General features: G+C 48.3%; 1 protein-coding gene across 4 annotated transcripts in view; it reads left to right on the top strand.

The window, feature by feature from the left end:
* The window catches only part of APBA1 (amyloid beta precursor protein binding family A member 1), a 210,138-nt gene that overhangs the window by 164,932 nt on the left and 22,227 nt on the right, over positions 1–22,979 (top strand). For 3 of the 4 annotated variants that reach the window (XM_045882229.3, XM_054509160.2, XM_054509161.2), the window contains 6 exons: positions 2,677–2,716; positions 6,069–6,214; positions 15,469–15,501; positions 16,517–16,603; positions 17,212–17,397; positions 21,765–21,944. In XM_045882229.3, the coding sequence (XP_045738185.1) occupies positions 2,677–2,716; positions 6,069–6,214; positions 15,469–15,501; positions 16,517–16,603; positions 17,212–17,397; positions 21,765–21,944 (672 nt within the window). The remainder of the gene's footprint in view (positions 1–2,676; positions 2,717–6,068; positions 6,215–15,468; positions 15,502–16,516; positions 16,604–17,211; positions 17,398–21,764; positions 21,945–22,979) is intronic. The other variant, XM_045882231.3, reaches the window with a different exon arrangement.

Raw genomic sequence — 22,979 nt, 5'->3', positions numbered from 1 at the left:
GGCCCAGGCTCTTAACACCAGGTGAAAAGTGCCCCAGGCCACACACATGCTGCATAGACGAGCTAACTTGTATGTCTTTATTCCAATTGTCAGACCTCCAGGCTCTGCACATGGTTCAGTCTGACCTCCTGGAAAATCCCAAAGATTTTGGCCTTTCATCTTCTTGAATGTGGCTTTATTAATTCTTGAATGTTAAGGATCAACTGATGTTCATCTCTGTCCACATGTGAGAAAACAAAGGGCTAATCAGACATCCGAATGTTCAGCATTTGATTATTCATCAGATAAAATAAGCAAGGCAAATTTGTTAGTTTCTCCATTCCTACAGGACTTGGCACATGTTTCTGCATATGCTTAGAAATAATGATGAAAATCCTCTTTGTGTGCAATAATTAGAGATTCTTTCATTTCTTAAAACTCTTTTTTTAAAAAACTTACTACCCCAGAGACTAAAGAAAGCCAGTCATGAGCTTATGAATAGAGAATAAGTAAATGTACCAAATGCCCTCCGTTGTGGCTCTAAATAAAACGGCATCTTTTAGAACTATAGATAAAGTAATTCTTTTATAGCTTCTGCTAAAATCTCAGGACTGTCCTTGACGTTAGCATTCAGAAAAGTGTCCTAATAGCCCAAGAAAATCTGAATTGGCTTCTTGGATGTACCTGGAGGCTAACCCATTTTGACGAAACAAAATAAACCCTCACTACCCCAGACCCCTCGCTGCTGAGGACAAGGCCAAGGGAGGTGTGGGGAATAACAATTTTAAAGTCTTTGGTCTTTATGAAGAAACTAGTTTCCATCTGCATACCATGAAGTTATGGATTTTTGTTTGTTTTTAAGCAGAATTAGACCCGGCTATTGGCACTCACCTGGGCCTGTCTTCTCACTTGGAAAGTAAAACTAATGTAAAGTGCTGTGGAAATTGGAGTTCTCTTTCCTCCTGTGCACATAGCTTAGCTTGGTGTGCATTTTTCTGTAAATGCATTAGCAGCCAATGATCTTTCATTCCCAGTGGACTTGTGTCTTTTGTTTCCTTAAAGGTAATCCTTTCTGAAATGAGAAACCCACCATCCTTGGTGTAACGAACCGTTGCATCCCAGCGAGCACATCCTGGCAGGTTTCCTGCCAGGTTGCCTTGCGTGGTATATTGTGTGTTTAGTGTTAAATTCTTGTCATTGTCCTGAACTGAGTGCGATTCTTAAACCTGGGTGTCTTTGCCTCTGGTTCCTTTTATATGTAATGGTTAATGCTACTATTTTTAGAATGTTGTGCAAGGAGTAAATGGTTAGTCCTCCCTTTGTCTCCATCTTCCACGTGAAGAGCACTGTACACAGTACTATGAGATAGAGCTGTTCCCGTGATGTCCCAGCCCTCTTTTAGGCCCTAACTCTCCCAGCCGCCAGGCACCCCAGAGTTTACCATCAACCTAGGTCAACCTGTTGAGCAGCTGTGCTGTATTAGATACTCTTTTCCTAAAAGGTACATATTTAAATGACAACTTAATACTTGTTAGGCTCTTTTTAATTATTTATTCATTTATTAGAGAGAGAACAAGCAGGGGAGAGAGGCAGAGGGAGAAGCAGGCTTCCCGCTGAGCAGGGATCCTGACACGGGGCTCGATCTCAGGACCCTGGAGTTGTGACCCGAGCCAAAGGCAGACGCTTTAACCGACTGAGCCACCCAGGCACCCCAGTACTGGCTAGATTCTTAGCAATGAAAATCTTTAGGCTTTCTGAGGATAACCCTTGGTCATGCAAACCTTCCTTTTTGCTCAGTTGAAGGACTCTTGTCTTTGGCATTAGCTCTTCACTCCCCTGCAATGCTCACATCACCCTGCCCCAGATATATCCACCTCAGAATCTGTGACTGGATAAAGCAGGAATGGATTTCCTACTCTTAAGCCACTCAGAATTATTTCTAGGCTATTCACTTATGGAAGGAACCAAATGGTAAGTGTTGTTTCTCTGAGAGTATTTAAACCACCATCCAGTCAGGTTCTAGAAGGCCTCTAGCCGATCATGCCCACGTCCAATGGTGCTGTTGGAAGACTGACCCTTGCTATGAGGTCTTAGTATAAGAAATCCCAGGGTTTTCAGTTCACTCCTGTGTTTATTGTGTTCTTATTTTAAGGTAACACATAATAATTACTTACATAATGGAATTTTTAAACCAGTAAGAGGTGAAAGGAGGAGAGGAAAACTAGCAAACATTTTTAGCATAGTGAGAGATTACTGAAGAAGAGACCCCAAGGGAAATAAAATTCTCCCAGGGAATCCAGATTTCAACATATAATCACATTTTTGGTGCTTTTACTAATCCAGCAGTTTTTCACTTAGAAACCCAGATTCTTAAGAATACAAATTCAGCCCTTTGTATTGCTTTGAATTGATTATGGACTTTGGTCTGTGGGATATTTTTTTAAACTGATGGACCTCTCTGTGGAATGTAAGGTTTTCAGATTATCTAAACTATGGATAGATGTTCTGGGCTTTGGGTAACCTTTAATAAGAAATGTGTATGTTTATTCACGCTTTTCTTTCCATATCCAAAAATGTTTGACACCTGGTTAATATCTGTCATTGGCAATCTGTTTTTCATGTTGCATGGATAAAGTTGTGTTAATGCATTTTTCATCATGCTTTGCCCTTTTTGAAACCTCTTCGTCTTGATTACAGTCAAGAAAAAGCTTGGCTTCATTCCCCACCTACGTTGAAGGTAAGAGCTGAAAAGAAAGTAATTGAATATTGAGTCATGCATGAATCTCCTAGTATTTTGGGTATTTGAAGCATTGGGCTATAAGATCCTAGTGGGGAAGAAAGGCCACGAAGTCACTCACTCACAGTCTTAACAGTCTTAGAATCTTAGACTAAAAGAACAATAGTTGTGAGCCTGTCAGAGATCCTCCCCCGACCTTTGCTGATTCTGTCCATGAGGACCTGAGCTTGCAGGGAGGCTTTGGGCTGTTTCCAGCTTAGAGACAGTCATAGGACATCTGAACTCAAGACTCCTTATCTCCACTCCAGGACATCTCTTAACATCCGTCAAGGACGAGTGGGAATGAACTTTAAGGGAGACATTTTCATCCTCTTAATTTAGGGGGGGAAAAAAGACCTTACCAATCATTCCCATCTCTTGCTTAGATGAGTTAAGCATAATAACATTTACCAAGCTTTTACTCTGTGCCAGATGCACACTTTCCATATAATAACTGATTGAATCCTCACATCTGTTTTGTGAAGTGGGCTTACTACCCCCATGTTATGCAGGAGAGAACTGAGGCATTCTTACTCAAGGCGAGGTGGGTAACTTTCCCAAGATGGCGATTAGCGAGTATCAGAGCCAGGCTGTGAACTGGCAGTCTGATGCCACAGCTCTCCAGGTAAAGGGTATTCTGTGCAGGGCAGCCACATATGGTTGTGCAGGTTATTCACTGTTCAAGGGCACCCAGTCAGGAGATCTAGTGGGGCCAGAACTTGGCCCACGCTAGGCACTCCAGCTTGAGCTCAGGCCACACAAATGGAGTGCCTATTCTTCACCCACACAAAGGCCCTCTTTAGCTAGAGGTGCCACTGATCCTCTGCCAGAGAGGATCGCAGATGCTTTTTCGTGTAGGGTAGATTGTCATTTCCTTGAAAGAGGGTTTTCTGGAGATGAGAGAATACCCTCACACCACTTGGAGGCTCTGTCTGGCCCTTGGATCCTGTGCATGAACAGTCGGTGCATCCCCATCGCCTGAGAATGAATCACCAGGATTCGCACACCTCCCTGACCCCGCAGTCCTGAAGCTTAGGTCAGCCTCATAGGTTTGGTTCAGTTACTCAGGTCTCTTTCTTGAGTGACCTGTAAATTACTTGCACCATTTTTGCAAGACTCCAGAATTCCACGAGTACTCCTTGGGGAGTTCCCGAGAGTTTGGAAACTCCATTCTTCATAGTCATTCCACCAGGCTCAGCATTCACGTGGGTCTGACAATGACATGTGTGTGCTTGTTCACCCACAGAGCAACACAGAGACCTCCCTGAAAGGAAACACGTTCTAAGAGGCCAAAATGAAACCTGCGGTTCTTCGACTTAGGGCCATTATAATGTTAAATTTTTTAACTTTTAAAAAATACACCAAAATGAAGTTATGGACTTAGGGCTTTTTTTTTTTCCCAGGTGTGATCTGGTGGCAGTGATGTTTGATTATGATCAGTTTCCCCGGAGGATAAATGGCATAAGATCGTAGCTCAAATGTATAGTGTATTTAGGTCCAATATTTCTGTCTCTCGGCTGGTTGACATTTATACAAATCATTTAAATATTATTTGGATTGCTCTTACACCTCTGTGCATGTCCACACTTACTACGGTTGAAGAGAGAAACTTTCAGGGGATAGAGCCAACTCAGAGATGAGTATACAATACTGGAAGTCCCATAGAGAAGTATGTTGTTAATTCTTATTTTTCTTTGAACATGCATTATTTTCACAAAATAAATGGAAGGTTTTTAAAAGTTACTATCCCAGACGAGATCTTTTTTCTCAATGCCTGGTTGGGCAAAAATGGTATGTTTAAATAACACTTAAACCCATCACAGGAATTTATGATAGGAGACTGATAATCTTTTACTTTTTACAAAGTGTAATGTGGGTGCAAACCTGTCCATGTATTATTTTGGCTAGAAGCACTTCCCTGCTCTACAGCTAAACCCATCTGTTGGAAATACCCTGAATCCTTCTCACATCTAGGAAAGTTTCAGGGCGGGAAGCATGTGACTGTCGAGGAGGTGAATAACTGGCCCATAGTGAGGCAGGTTGGCTGCCTACCACTCACTGTCCAGAAGCCTTTCTCGGGAAGATCTAGAAAAAGGCAAATAACAGGTTTCCTTATTTATTTACTACACAGATGCTTTGTGAAGACCTTTCCTAAAACACTGTTAATTTCTTTGTTTCAACCACCGCCTTGCCTTTAGAGAAATGATCGGATTATTTTAAGATTGTACCCTGATAAGTAGCTTATCATGGGAAGCAGCTGGTTAAGCTCAAGATGAGCTCGATGTTGGTGGATAAAAATAAAAATTATTTCAGATTAGCTTTCCAAAAGGAAAAAGCAAATTGTTTCCATTTCCAATTATCTAATTTAAGAGCCTGAGCTTTGAACAGTAGGTTAAAACGTATATTTTAATCTCCCCAAATATGGCATTCAAGCCAAAGAAAATACATATGTTTTCATTGTAGAATTAAAAGCCTTTCTTGGTGCATGTGTTATAAAGTTATGTATTAGTCCTAGACATGTTTTAATTTCAAGTAGGGTTTACAGATGATTACAGTTAGAATCAGATGCCCCCATTTTAAATATTTTAAACCTAAGGTTTGATTTCAAAGGCCAGTCAGTGAGAACAGAAAATTCCTTGGAATTGATCTGTGTGTGGATGCCAGCCGGGAACATGAGAGCCTGTAAGTCCGCAAGGTCGGCAGCAGGAGACTCCGGCTTTGGGGTAATGTCATCTGCCTTGCAGAATTGGGGTCAGAGGTCATTATAGGAATCCAGACATTCTGAGGAAAATACCCCTTTTCCTGATTTATAAAGTTTGTTTTCCCCATTATGGCTACAATGGGAAGAGAGAGAGGTGGATGATGGCAGGTGAAGGAACTGTTACAATATGGGGTTTTCTAATAAAGCAGCCTCGCTGCTCCCCTAGCCACATGTCTGGCACCCATTTATTTGATACCCACTGGGTGACAGACATGGATTGGACATGAGTGCCAAAGAGGAACATGACATGGTCTTTGTCCCCCAAGAGCTCACAGTCTAACAGGAGAAACAACGTCCCTTGCCACTGATTGCATGTTTCATATTTAAATAAACAATCACTTCTCACAGTAAATGGCCTGGGTGACGTGGATTAGGAGGAAATTGTTCCTTCCCTTTGAAAACAAGGGGTGAGTGAAGGCAGACGCGGAGAGACGCCTCAGACTTGGCAGGGTGTCCGGCAGGGGGAGGGGAAGGAGCTGCACGGTCGGGGGGCTCTGTTAGGGGCACACCCCAGGGTGGCTTCACTCACCGCCGCGGCTCTGTGTATTACAGTTCCTGGACCCTGTGACCCTGAGGACTTGATCGATGGGATCATTTTTGCTGCCAATTACCTTGGTTCCACCCAGCTGCTGTCGGACAAAACCCCCTCCAAAAACGTGCGCATGATGCAGGCCCAGGAAGCCGTGAGCAGGATCAAGGTGAGGGGCTGCAAGGGGTGGATGCAGGGGCCCGAGCCGTCCACACTGGTCTCCCCATACCTCATGCATCGAGTGCCGAGTTTAGGGGAGCGTGGATCGGGACTGTGCACCTGCCAACAGTTCTAAACAGAAAAAAAGTGTGCCAGAGTCCTTCTGTATCAGTACTGTATGTTTGGGGTGTTCCTAATGGCCAGTGTTGAGAAAAAGCACATATGAACATAAGCTTTGGAAAGCTGACATGATGAGGAAGGATGTCATTTCGAGCATTACATCTCCAGTGTGAGAGCTTTATCCCTGTATTTCCGCGGACATAGTGATCAGTGACTTGAACCCTCGCAGGACCGCGTGGGTGAGGCTTGGTCTTGTGCTTTTGAACCAGCTGATCCTGCTCAAGCTAGATTGAACTGGTTTGCTTCAGGCACCACAAACCACTGGATCAAATCTAACCAGAATGAGTCAGTGCCAGGCTACCACAGTTCAAACTAGTTTGAGCCAGTCATAACCTGTTGGAATCTGTTTTATCGTGATTTATTTTTTTTTAAAGATTTTATTTATTTATTTGAGAGAGACAATGAGATAGAGCATGAGACGGGGTAGGGTCAGAGGCAGAAGCAGGCTCCCTGCCGAGCAGGGAGCCCGATGCGGGACTCGATCCCGGGACTCCAGGATCATGACCTGAGCCGAAGGCAGTCGCTTAACCAACTGAGCCACCCAGGCGCCCCTGTTTTATCGTGATTTAAAAAGGAGCAAGCCTGTTTGATCCAAGAATTGCTTTCATCTGGTTTAAACGATTCACTGCTAGCTTGAGCCAGCCAGAGCTAGCTTGACCCCATGGAAATGCAGAGCTCTAGAATCTCCACCACAATGCCAGGACCACCTGGAATCCTGGACGGACGCAGGGCTCCAGGGACACGTCCCCTGCCATTAAAATGCCACCAGCACTTGGAACCACTGGGCAGCCAGGCTGGGGCCACAGCACCACCGAAAAACCCAGAACCAGGTATTTCAGGCAAGTTGGAACAGGTTAGGACTCACCAGACTTGGTTGTATCCAGCTTCCCCTGGTCAAAATCACATTCGTCCTCAGGGAGCCATTCCCTTTTCCCTATGGTCTTGTGTACACATTCCCCGGTCCCCTCCTGGTGTTTGCGTGGTCGTGTGCAAAGAGGAAGAAGCACGGGTGCAAGGCAGTAACTTAGGGTCCTCATCCGGGAAAAAGTATTTCTTAAGCACCTAAGTGTGCAAGGCTGTTCACGGTCTCGGGAGGGAGGGGAAATAGATCCTTCCCCTCCGCTCCGCAGCACCAGCAGAAATGCATCAAGCCAGTGAATGTGCAGGGTGGACCCGAGCAGGAGGGAAGGGGGTAAGATGGTGGGTGCCCAGCAGTGCGGGGGGGCCCCCCGCGGGCAGACTGACGGGACCAGGGAGCAAAGAGGCACAGAGGTCGTGTAGCTCAGAGGCGGTGTTTCTCGCCCTTTTGCCCACGCTGACCCCCGTGTTATTCACGCGCTGGGAATGGAAGCAAGAGGCCCTCACTGTGATGACCAAGCCCCCTGCTGCCCGCTCGTGGTGCAGGTCCCCGGGGTGCTGTCGGAGTGTCCCCGGTCCCCTGTCATTGCGTCCTCATCGAACTGCCGTCCGTGGCCTCCAGGGCCATGAGTCGCTGGCTCCTGGAAGAGGCACTTCTCTCCTGAATTCGGCACCAGTGCTCCCCCGACTTATCCCGTAGTACAACAAGGCCTCGCTGCAGCGTCCGATGTTGCTCCCGCTGCGGGCGTTTTGGGAACGAGGATGTCTAAACCAGAGAGCAGCTCACAGCTGCACAACAGGCCAATGTCACGATTGCTCACGGGGGCCCGCCCGCTTCTTCGGTTGTCCAGGACCCACTCCACCACTTGGTCCAGAATCTGTGAACCTTATCTGTGCCTCAGAGACCCTCCCGCCACAGGGCCCACTGCTGCGGAGGCCGTGTCTTCTCCCAAAATTAGCCTCCGCCAGCATGACTGACAGTGGGAAGGTCCACTTCTCTCGAGGAGAGCCCCACCCCTACCCACAGAGATGTGGCTCCCAGCAGGACGACCCCATGCTACATAGCAAACTGACCTTCGTACCTTCTGGGTCTTTCAGACTCGTTAATGTTACCAGGGGAACATCAGGTTCCCGTTGAGCTGCCCATCCAGTCTTGGCCTAATTCCTTCTAACGGTCTCCCCTTATCCTAAAGAGGTGGCATGAATACCTCTAGATCTCCCCAAAGTCTTCCTGAATTGAGGATGTCCCAGGTGCAGCATTCAGAACAAGAACACACAGATCTGTATGAGAGAGCAAGTTACTTTTCAGGCACTGTACTTTTCAGGCGAATAACTTTTAAAAACAAAGTCTGTAGGGACGTAATTCCGACTCCTGATGTCCCACAGTTACCAAACAGAGCACGTTAGGGTTTTGTTAAATTAATATTTGTTTAGCAGAGCCCCGTGGTGCCCGGTGGTTGAGCCAAAGAGCACAAGGGAAATGGAAATAGAAACGTTTATTACTCCCAGGTCCCCAGGAAGGAGCCAGCATGCCTCAAGGGGGCCACAGGCTGGGGGTCAAGGCCAAGTGAGTGCAGGCAGAAGGTGAGACAGAACTTGGGGCACCTGCCTCTATGAGGGTCTGTGAGTGGAATACTTTGCGGTTCCTGGGTTTGAATTGGCCAATTCATACCAAAAAGAGCAAGGTTTTGGTAAGCTCCACGGGGGTGTTATCTAAGGGGAGCACAAGGGGAAGGCCCTAGAGGTGAGGCGGACTGTTTATTACAAGGGCTGTCGGGAATTTATATCAAGAGCTGACATTTGCCTGTGACTCGGTGGGGTGTTATCCAGGGCATGCACTGGCCTGAGGGGCTAGTGTCCGTGTCCTAGGTCGCTGCAGGCCGCTGGACCAAACAAAGTGGATGCCGAGGCAGCAACACCAGGAAGCAGCTTCACCTCTGGACACAGGCTAATGGTGCCGCTCACTTCTCCAGCATCAGCCGGAGTGCAAGGACCTGGCATGCCTCACTCAGTGGTTTTCTGACAGATGGGGACCAGCACCTCCAGAAGGGGCTTTAGGAAACAGGTCGGGGGCACTTTGGGGTGCCACAGTGTCTGGAGGGCATTTTTACCAGCAGTAGTGGGCCAGAACCAGAAATGCTTGATACCCTCTAATGTCCAGGCTGGGGCACAGGATGCAGATTTAACTCCCACAGAAGGCCAGAGCACCCCTCTGCCCCTGTCAGGAAACATTGCCGGAGCCCATTCAGGTGATTCCCCCAGCACAAAGCAGCAGTCCGCCCCCAAAGGAGCTCCGAAGCCCTCTGAGGCTTTGAGATGAGCTCTCCGAGCTTCTGTCCATCAAGGTTTCAAATGTGTTCAGGTCCGGGTTTCATTCTGGGCACCTTGTGGTAGCCCTTGACTCCCACGGATGGTTTGTATTTCCACTGCTCTGTGACATGTATCCGGTACCGTGTGACCCCGAGGAAGGGATCAGGCACATCCCTGGAACAGAAAGCCATGCTCGGGGTAGGCTCCGCCACCCAGCACCAGACCCACCCAGCACCAAGTGTGCTGTGAATTACAGCTTCTCGGTTCCACAGTGAGGTCTGAGAGCACGCTTTTCCCTTCCTAAAGCCCAGCTTCCCTGATGGGAAACCAGAAAGTTTACTTTGAAGCTTCAGAGGATGGGGATCCACAGTTGATCTGAACAAAGAAGTTAGATGGTGGTGTTGATCAGAACAAGCAAGATGAGGCTGTCTGATTAATCCATTTTAGACCTGCACAGAGCAGAGTAGGCATCTGGAAAACATATATTTATTTTTACAGCAAATTTTGGTAGTGTGAGGAATTCATTAGAGAGTGGTAAAGTTAAAACAGGTTGCATTTCATTTGTAAGTATCATTTTGCAACGTGCTCCTGTGCATCTGAAGGAACTGCTGCCTGTCATCAAGTATTTCCCGCCTCCTGTTCATTTTCCATCCATTTAAAGGCCTGTCAGATTGCTTGACTTGACACACAGCCTGACGCTTTTTCAAACTCTAGGTGGAGACTGTGCTCAGACCCACGGTTTATTTTCTGCACCCCCTAGAAAGTCAGTGTCGGGATTGCACCGACATTTCAGCTCCTGCAGAGGGCGCCAGGGGGGCTGGAGCTTGTATCCTGATGGTTCGGGACGGTCTCCCCGGCGCATGCGCTATGGTGCCTGCACGTGCCTGGGAGACCCCTTTATCTAAGGGAGGGGGTGCCACGCTTTTTTCCTAAAGAGAGGCTGACCTTTCAGAAATGAGTTCTTCTAGGCCACCTCTCTAAAGATGCAGAGAGGAAGGAAGCAACAGATTTTACAGTGTCTGTCCAGGAGGGAAGGGAAGAAGAAAAGCTTGTTGGATTGATTTGGAAATCCATTTAGCATTATCCTCAGCCCCAAGTGATTAGTAATTTCCGCCTTGGTACTCTCATCTGAACAAAGAAGGGTGTTCTCCTGTTTCTGATTACTCCTCCTTTCCCACTTCCCCGCGGGGGTCCCCGTCTTACCCCTCTTTCTCACCTCTGCCTACATGGTTGGTTTGACCCTGTGGATGCGGCTGAGCCCTTCCCCACCTGGAGTCCCGTGTAGACATAGCCGTTTGCGTTGCTCTTATCTCTGAGCAAAAACCAAACCTGAAGCTTGGCTTTCAAAACCGTCTTTAATTTCTCTTCCGTTGGTCGATTGGGGTGCTTATTGGATTTACACTTGGAGTTTGAAGACTTAATATTTTCTTAATTTAAAAGATTTATGGATTTATTTGCCAAATGGGGAGAGAATTTGGAGTTGTGGTTTGGCCATAAATTTTCTACTTAATGTGAGAAGAAAACAAAGGGATTTGGTTCTGAAAGCAAAGTGTTTCTCTGCAGACCCTTGTGGTAGGCATCTCAGGAAATTAAAAAAAACACCCAAGACCCAGTCCTTGACCTTGAGAAAGGTGCAGCCTGGAAGGGAGCCAAGGAGGGTGTTTAAGTAACCAATAACAAAAGGCAGGCTGAGAAATCTGAAGTTAAAAATTTTTTCCATCTATAAAAATATAAATAAGGTGGATCTAAATGCAATAACAGAATTAGAAGACATCTGCCATTTTTCTTAAGTTGTTTTTTTTTTCATCTTTGGACCCTCCCTATTGTACCCTTCCTGCCTTTGTTCATCATTTTTGAGAAGAAATAATATCCTTTTAGGAAGCCCCCATCCAACTAAGGAATGCATTCAAGAGGTGGTTCTCAAAATGGGACCTTCCTAGGGAAGGGAACTTCCTAGAAATGCAGATTCTCAGGCCCACCCCAGTCAGAAACTCATGGCGGGGTAAGGGCCCAGGAATCTGTGTTTTCATAAGCCCTCCAGGAGGTTCTCATGTGCACTACAATTTGGGGAAGGGTGGACCATCCCAGGCTTATGAGGTATCTTCTCTCCGACCGCCCTGGGGCATTCCAGTCAAGCTGAGTGCTTCCCACTGACAAGGTTCTGTTGGCGCATTAGCTCAAGAAACACTGCAAAATATCTCTCTTTTTTGGATGTTTGCCATATATGTTTTCCTATTAAAGATTTTGAGAAGTCTGTACTAAGGAGATCTAATCCACTTGGTTTAACCAGAAACCCCCATCATTATGTGAACACGGAATACATTATCACTGTGGGATACCTCCGAGAGTCTTAATGGTAAGATTCTCAGGAGCACGTTTTGAGAGGAACTTCTGCCCAACCTGATGGCAGGATCTACAGCCCCGTAGGTAGACGCACCCCACTCCACCTGCAGCGTGGGAACCATGCCTTAACCCTACCTAGAGAACCAAACCTGAAGCCAGGGCAGCTAGACCCCTTGTCTTCCTTCCTTTCCACTACATCCCCAGGCTCCATTCCACCCTCACGCCCGCTGCATTTTCTGCTCTTCGGCCAGAAGACGGGCTCACCCGCTGAGCCCCAACTGAGCCACGGAAACTGCTTCGTGTCCACGCAGAGTGTGGCTTATGTGTCTCCATTCCTCCCACATTTGTGAAGCTCGTGTGAGGAGCTCACAAATGCTGTTGGATGTTTTTCAGTCTATGCATTTGTGTAAGGAGCATTCATTATCAGACATTCTCATATTTGTCTTTACTAGCTTGTCCCAAAAGATCAGATTTTTCTCTTTTATGGAAAGGTTTTCTTGAAAATGTCAAAAATCAGGACTTAATTGTAAAATTAAAATCTCTATCACTGAACCTTGGCGTAAGCCACATGATTTTCCATCTGACTCGGAGAAGTCTGTGATTAGTAAAGAGGATATGAACACTTACAGCAGGTTCTTCATGTAAACTCATGTGAACTTCATGAACTCATTTACTCCTCAGAATGGAGGGGGTGGGGAATCCTGTGAGGTAGGCATTACTAACCCTATTTACAGACAAACTGAGAAGTATATAGAAGAGAAACTTGCCTAAGTTGCACAACTACTGGTCTGGGGTGAGACTTCCAGGTTTGAATCTCTATTCTGCCTCTTAACAGCTGTATGACCTTGAGCAAGTTAATTAGTCTCTCTGTGCCTCAGTTTCCACTTCTGCAAGAGGAGAATACTGTAGTGCCTACCTCACAGGGTTTCTGTAAGCTTTCGAATTGCTCTACACGTGAACAACTTAGAAGGATGCTGGCTCAGAGCAAGGGCTCAGTAAATGTCCGCTGGGGAAAGGAAAGCTAGAATCGTCAAGAAGTTCCCTCGCATGACTAACCTAGAGAGGATTAACAGTAAAGGCTCAGTACACGTTGCAGAGTGAGTAGGTGGACAACAGTGCCTCAGTCTGTGTCCTTCGCACTGCAGCTTCCTGGGGGGCAAGCCCTAATCAATCCCACGAAACACGAGGACTTAATTGGATGGTGTCATTCCTTGCTTTATGATACATGCTGGCTTATGTTTCTCCTGGGCTTGTCTGCTACCACAATTTCTCATTCCGGATCCAACCCCCTACCAATGTCATATGTAAATTTTAAATTATAATTTGTTTCAGGGCACCTGAATATCCTGTGTGGTTGAGAAGATGGTAGTACTTTGCGTAAAATACTTTTAACTCCATAAAAATTACTTCAGAATGCCCTTCATGAAACTCAGTTTGTCTTTTGAATTCTTTCCTCATCACCCATTCCAGTAAAAAAAGAGAATTTGGTCATTCCTTTGTAGTGGACTTATTTTCCTTTGAGAGGACCCTTTCAGATCCCTGTTCCTTAGAGTGAAGAATTTTGACCAATAGCTGGTAGGTTTTGGTATCAAAAATAGTAGAAATTCTTACATTCCTGGCAGGGGATTTCAGGGGAGGTGGTAGAAAACACACACACACACACAGTAGGATCTTACAGCAGTCATTTATCGTGAGGATTAGAGCTGATGCAGATGAGAACACCCCCCAGCAGGACTCTTGGATTCCACATAGGAATCTGCATGGTATGGTGGAGCATCGGCATGGGGCCACTCTTCAGACGCAGACACATTTCCACCATCACACGCAGCAGTTAGGATACCCCTTGCACTTGCTGCCTTCTGACCCTTCCAGAGCAGACTGTTCACCATGGATTCATGACCACCAGGAAGAGCTCTGGGGTGGCTGTGTGGGGACAGGGCTGCCCTAGTTCCCTGACTATACCAGAGATTAAGTACGTGGTGTTTGGATCGCTGACTCATCCAGTTTCTCCACAGTGAGGTAGAACAGACAACACATTTGACTTATTAATGAAATAGAGGTGTGATGCTGGGAGCAAAAGGGCTTTTCCACAGGTGAGTACCAAGGAGTGTGAGAGAGCAGACGATCTTGCACCCACCCCCATCACTACAACAGTGTTCGTGGTTTGGCCATTGACTCACCATTATTCGTACAAGATCTGTGTGTGTCTAGCAAGCCTTACCATAAGCCAAGAAATTGTATTCTGACTTAAGTAAATTATAATCCTGTAACAACAAACACAAATGTCGTGTTCATAATGCACCAGGCACTGTTCTAAGAGCTTTGCATATATTTATTTTATCCTGAAAAGAGCCCTGTGTTTATCCTCATTTTACAGATGAGGAAACTGAGGCACTGAGACAGGTAGCAGCTTGCGCCAAGTCACACAATTAGTGGGTGACAGAGCCAGGATTCAGTTTTAGACAATCGGCTGCAGTCTCTTTTTTTTTTTAATCAACTATGTTAGCTGCTTATGAGCAAAGAGGGGAATATTACATCTGTTTCTAATTAGGAATAGGCCATATTAACATTACACAAATTTAAAGCAAGAATTACTAAAGATGAAGAAAAATAAAAAGATCAATTCAACAGGGAGACATAAGCACCTTAAGTACATCTGTACCTTATACCATAGATAAAAAATAGATAAAGCAAAGATTGGCACAGCCAAAAGGAGATACAGACAAATCCACAGTAACCGTTGGAGATTTTAACACACCCCTCTTAGTAAATTTTAGAACAAGCAGACAAAAAAATCAAGTACGTAGAAGATTTGAATAGTACCCTTAACCAACGTAATTGACCTCGTTGACAATTGATAGAACACTGTTCCCAACAACTGAAGAAAGCATCTTTTGAAGTCCCCCAGACATTCACCACAGTCCGTCATGTTCTGAGCCATAGGGCTAAGACTTAGCACAGTTCACAAGGTTTGGAATCAGGGTATGTTCTCTGACCACAGTAACAAAAAGATAACTGGAAAATCCCCCAATGTAATAAAATTAACACAATTCTAAATAATCCAAAGTTGAAAGGAAAACTCACCGGAAATTAGACATTTTGAAGCGATAACTGTGACATATCGAAATTTGTGGGATACAGCTAATGCGGTACTTGGAGGGAGATTCACAGCTTTAAATAAATATATCAGGGGAAAAAGTTTAAAAATCTGTAATTTAAATTTTCATCTCAGGAAGCTAGAAAAAAAAAATCAAATTTAACCCAAAGAAAGTAGAAGGAAATTAAGATGTAGATGGAAATCAATGAAATAGCAAACAGGCATACAAGAAAATCAACAGAACCAAGTTGGTTTTTTGAAAGCATCCATTGCTGTTAACATTTCCTTCTTCCTATGGCCCCTGCCACCTACTGAATTTTGAGTTAGGAAATTGTAGAGTAGGATTTTTTTAAGGTCTGTCCTCCTCACACAGAAATGCTCTATGCCACTCTTGATATTAGTTTGTCGATGCCCTTTCGACTTTGAAAATTCTTTTCTAACTGTTCTCCTGTCTCTGTTTGTTCCATGCTAAGCAGATGGCCCAGAAATTAGCCAAAAGCAGAAAGAAGGTGCAGTACAAACAACTTCATCAGCTTGGTGTTATGCCTGTTCTTTTCGTTTATTTATGTTTTGCCTTTTTATTATTTTGTGTTTTTGTTTTCTGCATCCAGCAAGTTTTTGTTCAGATTTCTTTTTGAACCGCCCCATTAGCCAACGTTTCTCAAAACTTAGTTGCCTAAAGTGGCTGTTTTCTGTTGCTCATTAGTCATTTCACATCAGAGAAACAACAGGGTGCAGATTGGAGATGCTAAATGAATCCTGCGGTAGCGTGAAAGTTCCCACCATTGAGGAGCATCAATGTAGCAGGGACTTGGGTCTGTTCAATTACAGTCATGTTTGACTTGTGGATTTTGTCAGATTGCTGGATGCAAAAAAGAAAACTCACTAATAACCACCCTGAGCGGAGTTAAACCCTAAATGAACCAGACGGAGGCGCTTTTTTGGTTATGGAGCTTCTAGGTGCTTATGGCTGCCCATGGGGTGTTGAGGCATTTGGGGTTCCTTCTTAATGGGGTGGGTTCAGGAGTGGGGACTGCTTCTGTGTTGCTGTGGTGGTGTATGAACATGAAGACCCTCTTACCAGAACCGCATCCAAATGACGTCGTTTGCACCTGCTACAAACGTCGCCCCCTAGCACTTGGCCACGGGCAGACTCTAAGTGACTTTTCCACGGTCTTGGGTTATGGGTCAGTTGCCCTTGTTCTTCAGCCTGTTGGGCTCTAAAAGCCTTGCCGAAAGGGCATTCGTGATCATTGCTCGGAGAGTCCAATCAGCAGTGAGTTACTGCTTCCGTAGGCGGAGACGCAGAGGGGATGTGGCATTTTTCCCTGTGAGCTCGCAATGCTGAGGCTCGTCCGTGAGTCCATCCTCTGTGGTCCCTTCAGCTCTGACCGTCTAAATCTGGAGTCCGCGCTGCCGTTCTGGTGACTGTGTCTCAGTGCCTGTGTGTGTGAGCTACCCTTGCTCTGTACTTGAGTCGGGTAAGGCGTTAAGCTTTCCCTTGCTGTGCATTTTTCTTCTCAGGCTCCTGAAGGTGAATCTCAGCCAATGACCGAGGTGGATCTCTTCATTTCTACCCAGAGAATCAAAGTACTGAACGCCGACACACAGGTATGCTGGCCTGCCCCCTGCCCCAGGGGTGACGTGCCCAGCCCAGCATGGCAGCTCAGAGTCCGTGCCCGTGTCCCGAGAGCCGCTGTTCGCAGCCGCCGGCTTCCAAACATGCTGGGAGATTACCTCTGCCGTGCCTGCTGCTGGGGGCCGGGGGCCGGGGGGCGCGGGGGCGGGGGCTGCTCTTGGGACCGTTCCCTTAAAGATCAAAGGAACAAACACACCGTGGATGTTGTTTGCTAATAATCTCGTACGTCTTTATGAGGACATTCATTAACTTGAACAGATCAGCCTTTTGAGAAATTGTGTTTAAAATCACACAGATACAGCCATCACCCACGCATCGTTTTACCTTATTCTTTTAACTTCTCCGCCAGAGATTCTACTGGTTATAAAGTGACTGAAATTTTTTCCCCATGTGCCACAGACACTTCCTGCTCTGGCTTATCATCAGCCGAGCGACCTGTCCCCAGGCCTGAGTGGGTGCGTGTAAGGCTACCCACGGTCCACATGTGGACTGCACGTGACCAGTCGGTGGGGTGGCAGGCTCTCTCATGGGCCATCAGATGCTGCACGGGACTTAGCATCCTCTCCCTTGCGCCCTCCAGGAGACGATGATGGACCACCCTCTGAGGACCATCTCCTATATAGCAGACATCGGGAACATTGTCGTGCTGATGGCCCGCAGGCGGATGCCCCGCTCCAACTCCCAGGAGAACGTGGAAGCCTCCCACCCATCCCAGGATGGAAAAAGGCAGTACAAGATGATCTGCCACGTCTTTGAGTCTGAGGATGTAAGGGTGCCTCCCCTGATGTCCCTCCGGGTGACCTGGGCTGCCCCTGGGTGGGCCAGATTCTCTCTTTCTCAGAACCTGAATCGGTCTCATTAATCATACATGAAACAAGTATTTAGTGAGCACCTACTATGTGCCAAGCACTCTTTTAGGGCTATAAGGCTGAATAAATAGCCGAAGTATTCATCATGAGGCTTATAGGGAGACAGAAAATAAAATAGGTAAATATACTTAATATAAAACTAGGTAGGAGTTTTATAAGGAAAAATAACACTGGGATAGGAGCTATGTCAGGTGAGGTAATCAACAAAGCCTTCTCTGAGGAGGTGATATTTAAGGAGAGACCTGTATCAACTGAGAGAGGGGAAAGAGCAAGTGCAAAGGCCCTGAGGCAGGGACCTGCTGGTGTAGTTTGAGGACAGCTTAGTATGAGAGACAAGTAGAAGGAATGTGGTCAAATGGTCAGACCAATGGGGGCCCCAGGAACATCTCACCTGGGCATGAGGGCATTTGGGGAGGACAGTTCTTGGTTGTGTAGGATTGCCCTCCAGACCACAGGAAAGTGAGGATTCCTGCTCCTACCCCCGGGGGGCAGGATTACCACCTGCTGGACCAGCACCAGCTGCTGCTCCTGTCACAAAGTCAGTGATCCCCAACTCCCATCTTTCCAGGTGATGTGGTCAACAGAGAAAATTCATTTACAACAGAGGCAGGGCCCCTTCTTCTGTTTGGCTTCTTACCCCTGTTCCTCCCTGGAACTGCTGGAGAGGTGTCCAGGCTTCAAGCTACATTAGCACTGAGTTTCTCCTAAAGCTTGTCAGGCCTTAGAAGCTCCCTTGAGGGCCAGGGCCACAGCCCCAGGAAGGTCTGAAACCACAGAGCTCCCCCCCCATCCCCCCCCCCCCGCCAGGAGGGCCGTGTGGGTGCCACCGACTGTGATTTTTTCCCCTGCCACCGCGGAGTAAGCTCTCTTTCTCATATTGAGCAGAGAGCCCTTTGCTCCTTAAAGAAAAATTGCCTGTGGTCGCCTTGGCTCCGTCCAGGAGGCCATTTTTCTCCAGGAGAGCGTTCATCTAGCTGCAGTAAATTGCCTTCCTGCAAGAAGTCAAGAGGCAGAGGCAAGCTGCTCTTCCCCGGGACTCAGAGCTGTTACAGCTGCGGCCGCAGGGCCCGGGAGATGCTCACACTTTCTGCCCTTTTACTGGTCTGCTTCTCTAGAACACAGGCCCCCAGGGACAAGATCACGGGGGGGGGGGGGGGGGGAAGAGCTTGAAGTGCCTCCCCCAAGCCATTCTCCCTGCTCTTCCTTTAAAGCCTCAGGCCAAGCACGCAGACTGGGAGCGAATGAGTTTTGAAGTTTCTCAAGGTTTCGAAAGTTGAATTTAGAAACTTAGGGCTCATGTGTCCTGCAGGCTGGTGGAAAGGTGGAGCTAATTAGCCCTGCTCGCCAGGCATGCGGGTGCCTACGGCCCTCTGCCGCCTCCGCCCGGCTTGCAGCGTCCAAGGAGGGGTTGTGCTTCCTCAGAGTTCCGGACCGAAGGGAAGGATGGGCAAGCAAGCGTTAGGACAGGAGCGGGCCTGGGGATCTTACCCGTTCGCTTCCGATGCAAGCATCGAGGAAGAGCGTTGGCTCCAGAGCTGGGAGAGCTGGTGTGAAATGACAGTGCCCCCCTCCCTGGGCCGCCGCGTGACCCCACAGCAACAGCCTGTGCGCTTGCCCCGCGCATCCGCCCGCGACGCGTAGCTTGCGAGCCGACCGTGCTCCCGACGCGCGTGCCCCCCGCCCCGTCCTCCTGGGCGCCCCCGCCCCCGCACCATGCTCCCGGCGCGCACCTCCCCCCCCCCGCCCCGTCCTCCCGGGCGGCTCCCCACCCCTGCCGTGCTCCTGGCGCGCCCCCTCCCACCGTGCTCCCGGCGCGCCGCCCGCCCCCCCTCCGTGCTCCCGACTCGCCCCCCCTCGTGCCCCCAGCGGGCCCCACCCACCGTGTTTCCAGCACGCGCTGCTCATGCCCCTCCCCTCTTACTCAGGTCGCAGGGCGGGGCGTCCTTGTTGTGGCTCGTGGAGTTGAGAAAAGTTCGGCATAGCCACGGAGCAGCTCTGATTTCACCGTCCCTTAGGGGCGTTTAGCCAAACTCCGTGCAGGCGAGGAGAGGAAGAGGAGGTTAGGATTGCGTGTGCGTGTGTGTGTTTATAACACGATTTGGAGATTTTCGTTGTTTTTCTACGGAGAGGCAGTCCCACGTGGTGGGTGCGAGGGTGGGCTTTGGAATCCATCTGCCGGGATTCAGCCCCCGCGTCACCCCCTTCCCAGGGAGTGAACACCTTAACTGTCATCCTCTGTTCCCTGCCTGTGCAGTGGGGACGATATAACAGACCTACCATTCCGCAGTCTAAAGCGCTCTGAGAGGGGCGTCTGCGTGGCTCGGTGGGGTAAGCGTCCGACTCTTGATTTCGCCGCAGGTCGTGATCTCGGGGTTGTGGGATCGAGCCCTGCACTGGGCTCCGCGCTCAGCGTGGAGTCTGCTTGAGATTCTCTCTCTCCGCCGCCTCCTGCCTCTCCCCACTCATGCGCGCGCGCTCTCTCTAAAATAAATAAATCTTAGGGGGGGCGCCTGAGTGGGTCAGTCGTTGAGCGTCTGCCTTCGGCTCGGGTCGTGATCCCAGGGTTCTGGGACTGAGCCCCACATCAGGCTACCTGCTCTGCGGGAAGCCTGCTTCTCCCTCTCCCACTCCCCCTGCTTGTGTTCCTGCTCTCACTATCTCTCTCTCTGTCAAATAAATAAAAATCTTTTAAATAAATAAATCTATGTATGTATGTATCTATCTATCTATCTATCTTAGGGGGGTTAAAAAAAGAGCTCTGAGAAGCAAAAGGGATTTTTGTAGTCAGTCATCTGATAAACCTGCCTGAACTGCCATGAGACAATTTATAGGATTTGTCCAGCTTACCATGAATCTTACACATTTTGCTGCAGGAATATTACTGATTGTTTATAGGGCACTTCCCCAGGTTCTAGTGGGGTTTTTAGGCAGTGTATGATAGATGCAGCTTTTACCTCTGTGATACACAGAAATTTCTAGATTCTGAAACATGGCCTCAAGAGCTTAGGATGAGGGCCTGTGGCTCCGTCCTGCTTCCGTCAGTCATAGGCTTGATGTCCAGATTGCTGCAGCGGTCCTCGGATAGCTTTTAATGCACCACGGACACGTGAGAAGTGCCCGGTGGCTGCTGACTGGCCGAACCCATAGCCTGGATGACTTAGTGCAGGAAGACGCTGTCAAAGCCCAGTGCCGGAGAAGGAACCACGGAAGCAGCGTTCCTGTCCTGTGAGCTGTGTGACCTTGAGCAGGTTCTTTCACGTCTCTGGGCCTCAGTCTCCTCACCTGGAAAATGTGGGGCTGGACTCAAGCAGGGGTCCCAAGGGGGCCCAAACCCCCTTTGTACAACAGATGTGATGCCCCGTTACTGTCCTGAGATAAAATTCATAGATAATATAATCTCCCGTTTTGAAAATTTGTTCACAAGCGGAAGTATTGCCATAAATGTAACACAAGAGAAAAAAATAAAAGGAAAGCAAAGCTAAAATAAAGTTGTCCTTCCTACAGTATACAAGTGCTTGGGCCCAGCCTCTCCGGAAGGAATAGCAGAGCCATCAGATGCTTACACCTACTTGAGTAATAGGCTTCGATGTGAGAACGTGGTATTTCGCTGACTATCGTAAACACTTCTGTTTGACATTTTGAATTGAGGGCTCAATAAGAAAATCGATCTGCAGAACACACACTCCTGTAGGATTCCCTCGCTGTGCGGCAAACGTGGGCTGACGGCGCTGTGATTTGCTGGCCACCCAGATACCACGAACAGCATTGATGCTAATGATTTTCCAAAGTCACAAAGCTTATTTCTGGTAAAGTGCTGGGCAAAGCCAATCATCATCATCATCTCTTACTTTACACAGCAGCTGTATTCTTGGAACATTCCATGTGAATTAGAGCCAGGCAATTAATGCCTTTGTGTTTTATATAAATTGAAGTTGAGTCCCGGCCTCAGACGGTTTGCTCCTGGTGTTACATGCATGCGAGCATCCGGGGGGACATTCGAGAATCGTTCGGGTTGTAGGATGGCTTATCACTATGTAGGATGGTCCTTCACATGGCCATAAGTCCAGCATCTCTGACTCCTGTCCCCTGAATGCCAGTAGCCACCTTGGGGTCACTGTCCTAATGAAACATGTCCCTGTAATTCTGAGCATGGGCTCTGGCAGGGATTCGTGCCACGTGTAGACCCACTGGCCCAGCTGACACCTGGGGCTCCCAGTCCTGCTGCCCCGTTGACTTCTGTCTTCCCTCTCTGGCTACTGTCTAGGCCCAGCTGATCGCACAGTCCATTGGGCAGGCATTCAGCGTGGCGTACCAGGAATTCCTCAGGGCCAATGGGATCAACCCTGAAGATCTCAGCCAGAAGGAGTATAGTGACCTGCTCAACACCCAGGACATGTACAACGATGACCTGATCCACTTCTCCAAGTCGGAAAACTGCAAAGATGTAGGTACTTCTCTGAGCTCAGCCAGCCAGGCAGAAGGCCCAGGAGTGTGGGGCGGCCCTGCTGTGGAAGGAAGGTGGAACAGTTTGGGGGGGGAGGGGGGGCAGGGGGGAGTGTAGTTGGCAGGATGTTGCTGAGGGCTCGGGCCCATCTCTGGCTCCCCTTTCATAAGGCCCTGTCATTAAAGACCACTTTGGAGGGCCGTCCCCACAGTGGGGCATCCTCTGCTCCTGGCAGTCCTAAGCTAAGTTTGGGGTGGGTTCCAGAGGTGAACAGGACCTGAACCCCGCCCTTACCAAGCCCACCATCTAGGAAAGGGCACGGAGAAGGTAAGTGATGGTGCTGGACACAAGCGCTAGTCAGAGACCCCTGTGCGCGACAGAAGAGAGCAGGGGTTGGGACTCAGGTGATAGATGCTGTGCAGGGGGCAGCCCCGCAAGTTCAGACAGAGCTTTGGAGGAGAACGTAGCCATCTGAGCTGGTCTGGAGGTATGGGTGTTCTTCGGAAAGCGTGAAGGATTTGAGAGGGCTGGGCCAAAGTAACGGAAGCAGGAAGGTCAGAAAGCTCAGGGATTGTCTGGGGAGCCATGGATAAGAGAGCCCTGCTGGAGCACAGGGTGTGTGTGGAAGAGGACGTGAAGAGGCCCCCACAGGGTTCAGGTCAGAACTGGGGGCCTTGAAAGTCTAGCTGAGGGGCTTGGGCTTTATCCAGTAGACAAAAGTACCTTGATGAGAAAGCGATCTTTTTCTTTGGTGATGTAGGTTAGGTGTCCTCCGTTCCCTAGAAGCAGAGCCTGAGACAGGGACTCTTGTTGAAGGGGTTTTGGGGAGAGTGCCCTCAGGAAGAAGCGAGTGTGGGCAGCAGCGTGGTGGGGACGCTGAGGAGGAACGTGGCCTTGCTGGAGGGATGAGCTTCATTCTGATCCAGAGGAGGCTCTGGGTCACAGATCGCAGGGTGGGCTTGTCCCACCTCGGGTCAAAGGGTTTGGCAGGCAGTCAGTCACTGACACCAAGATCAGAACGGGGTGTCTCAGTGC

The sequence above is a fragment of the Mirounga angustirostris genome, unplaced genomic scaffold (genome assembly GCF_029215605.1).
Source record: "Mirounga angustirostris isolate CCGP_5_RB_7025 unplaced genomic scaffold, mMirAng1.0.hap1 SCAF_15, whole genome shotgun sequence".
Taxonomy (NCBI): domain Eukaryota; kingdom Metazoa; phylum Chordata; class Mammalia; order Carnivora; family Phocidae; genus Mirounga; species Mirounga angustirostris.
Note: the sequence above shows the minus strand (reverse complement) of the source record. Positions and strands in the feature narration are given on the sequence as shown.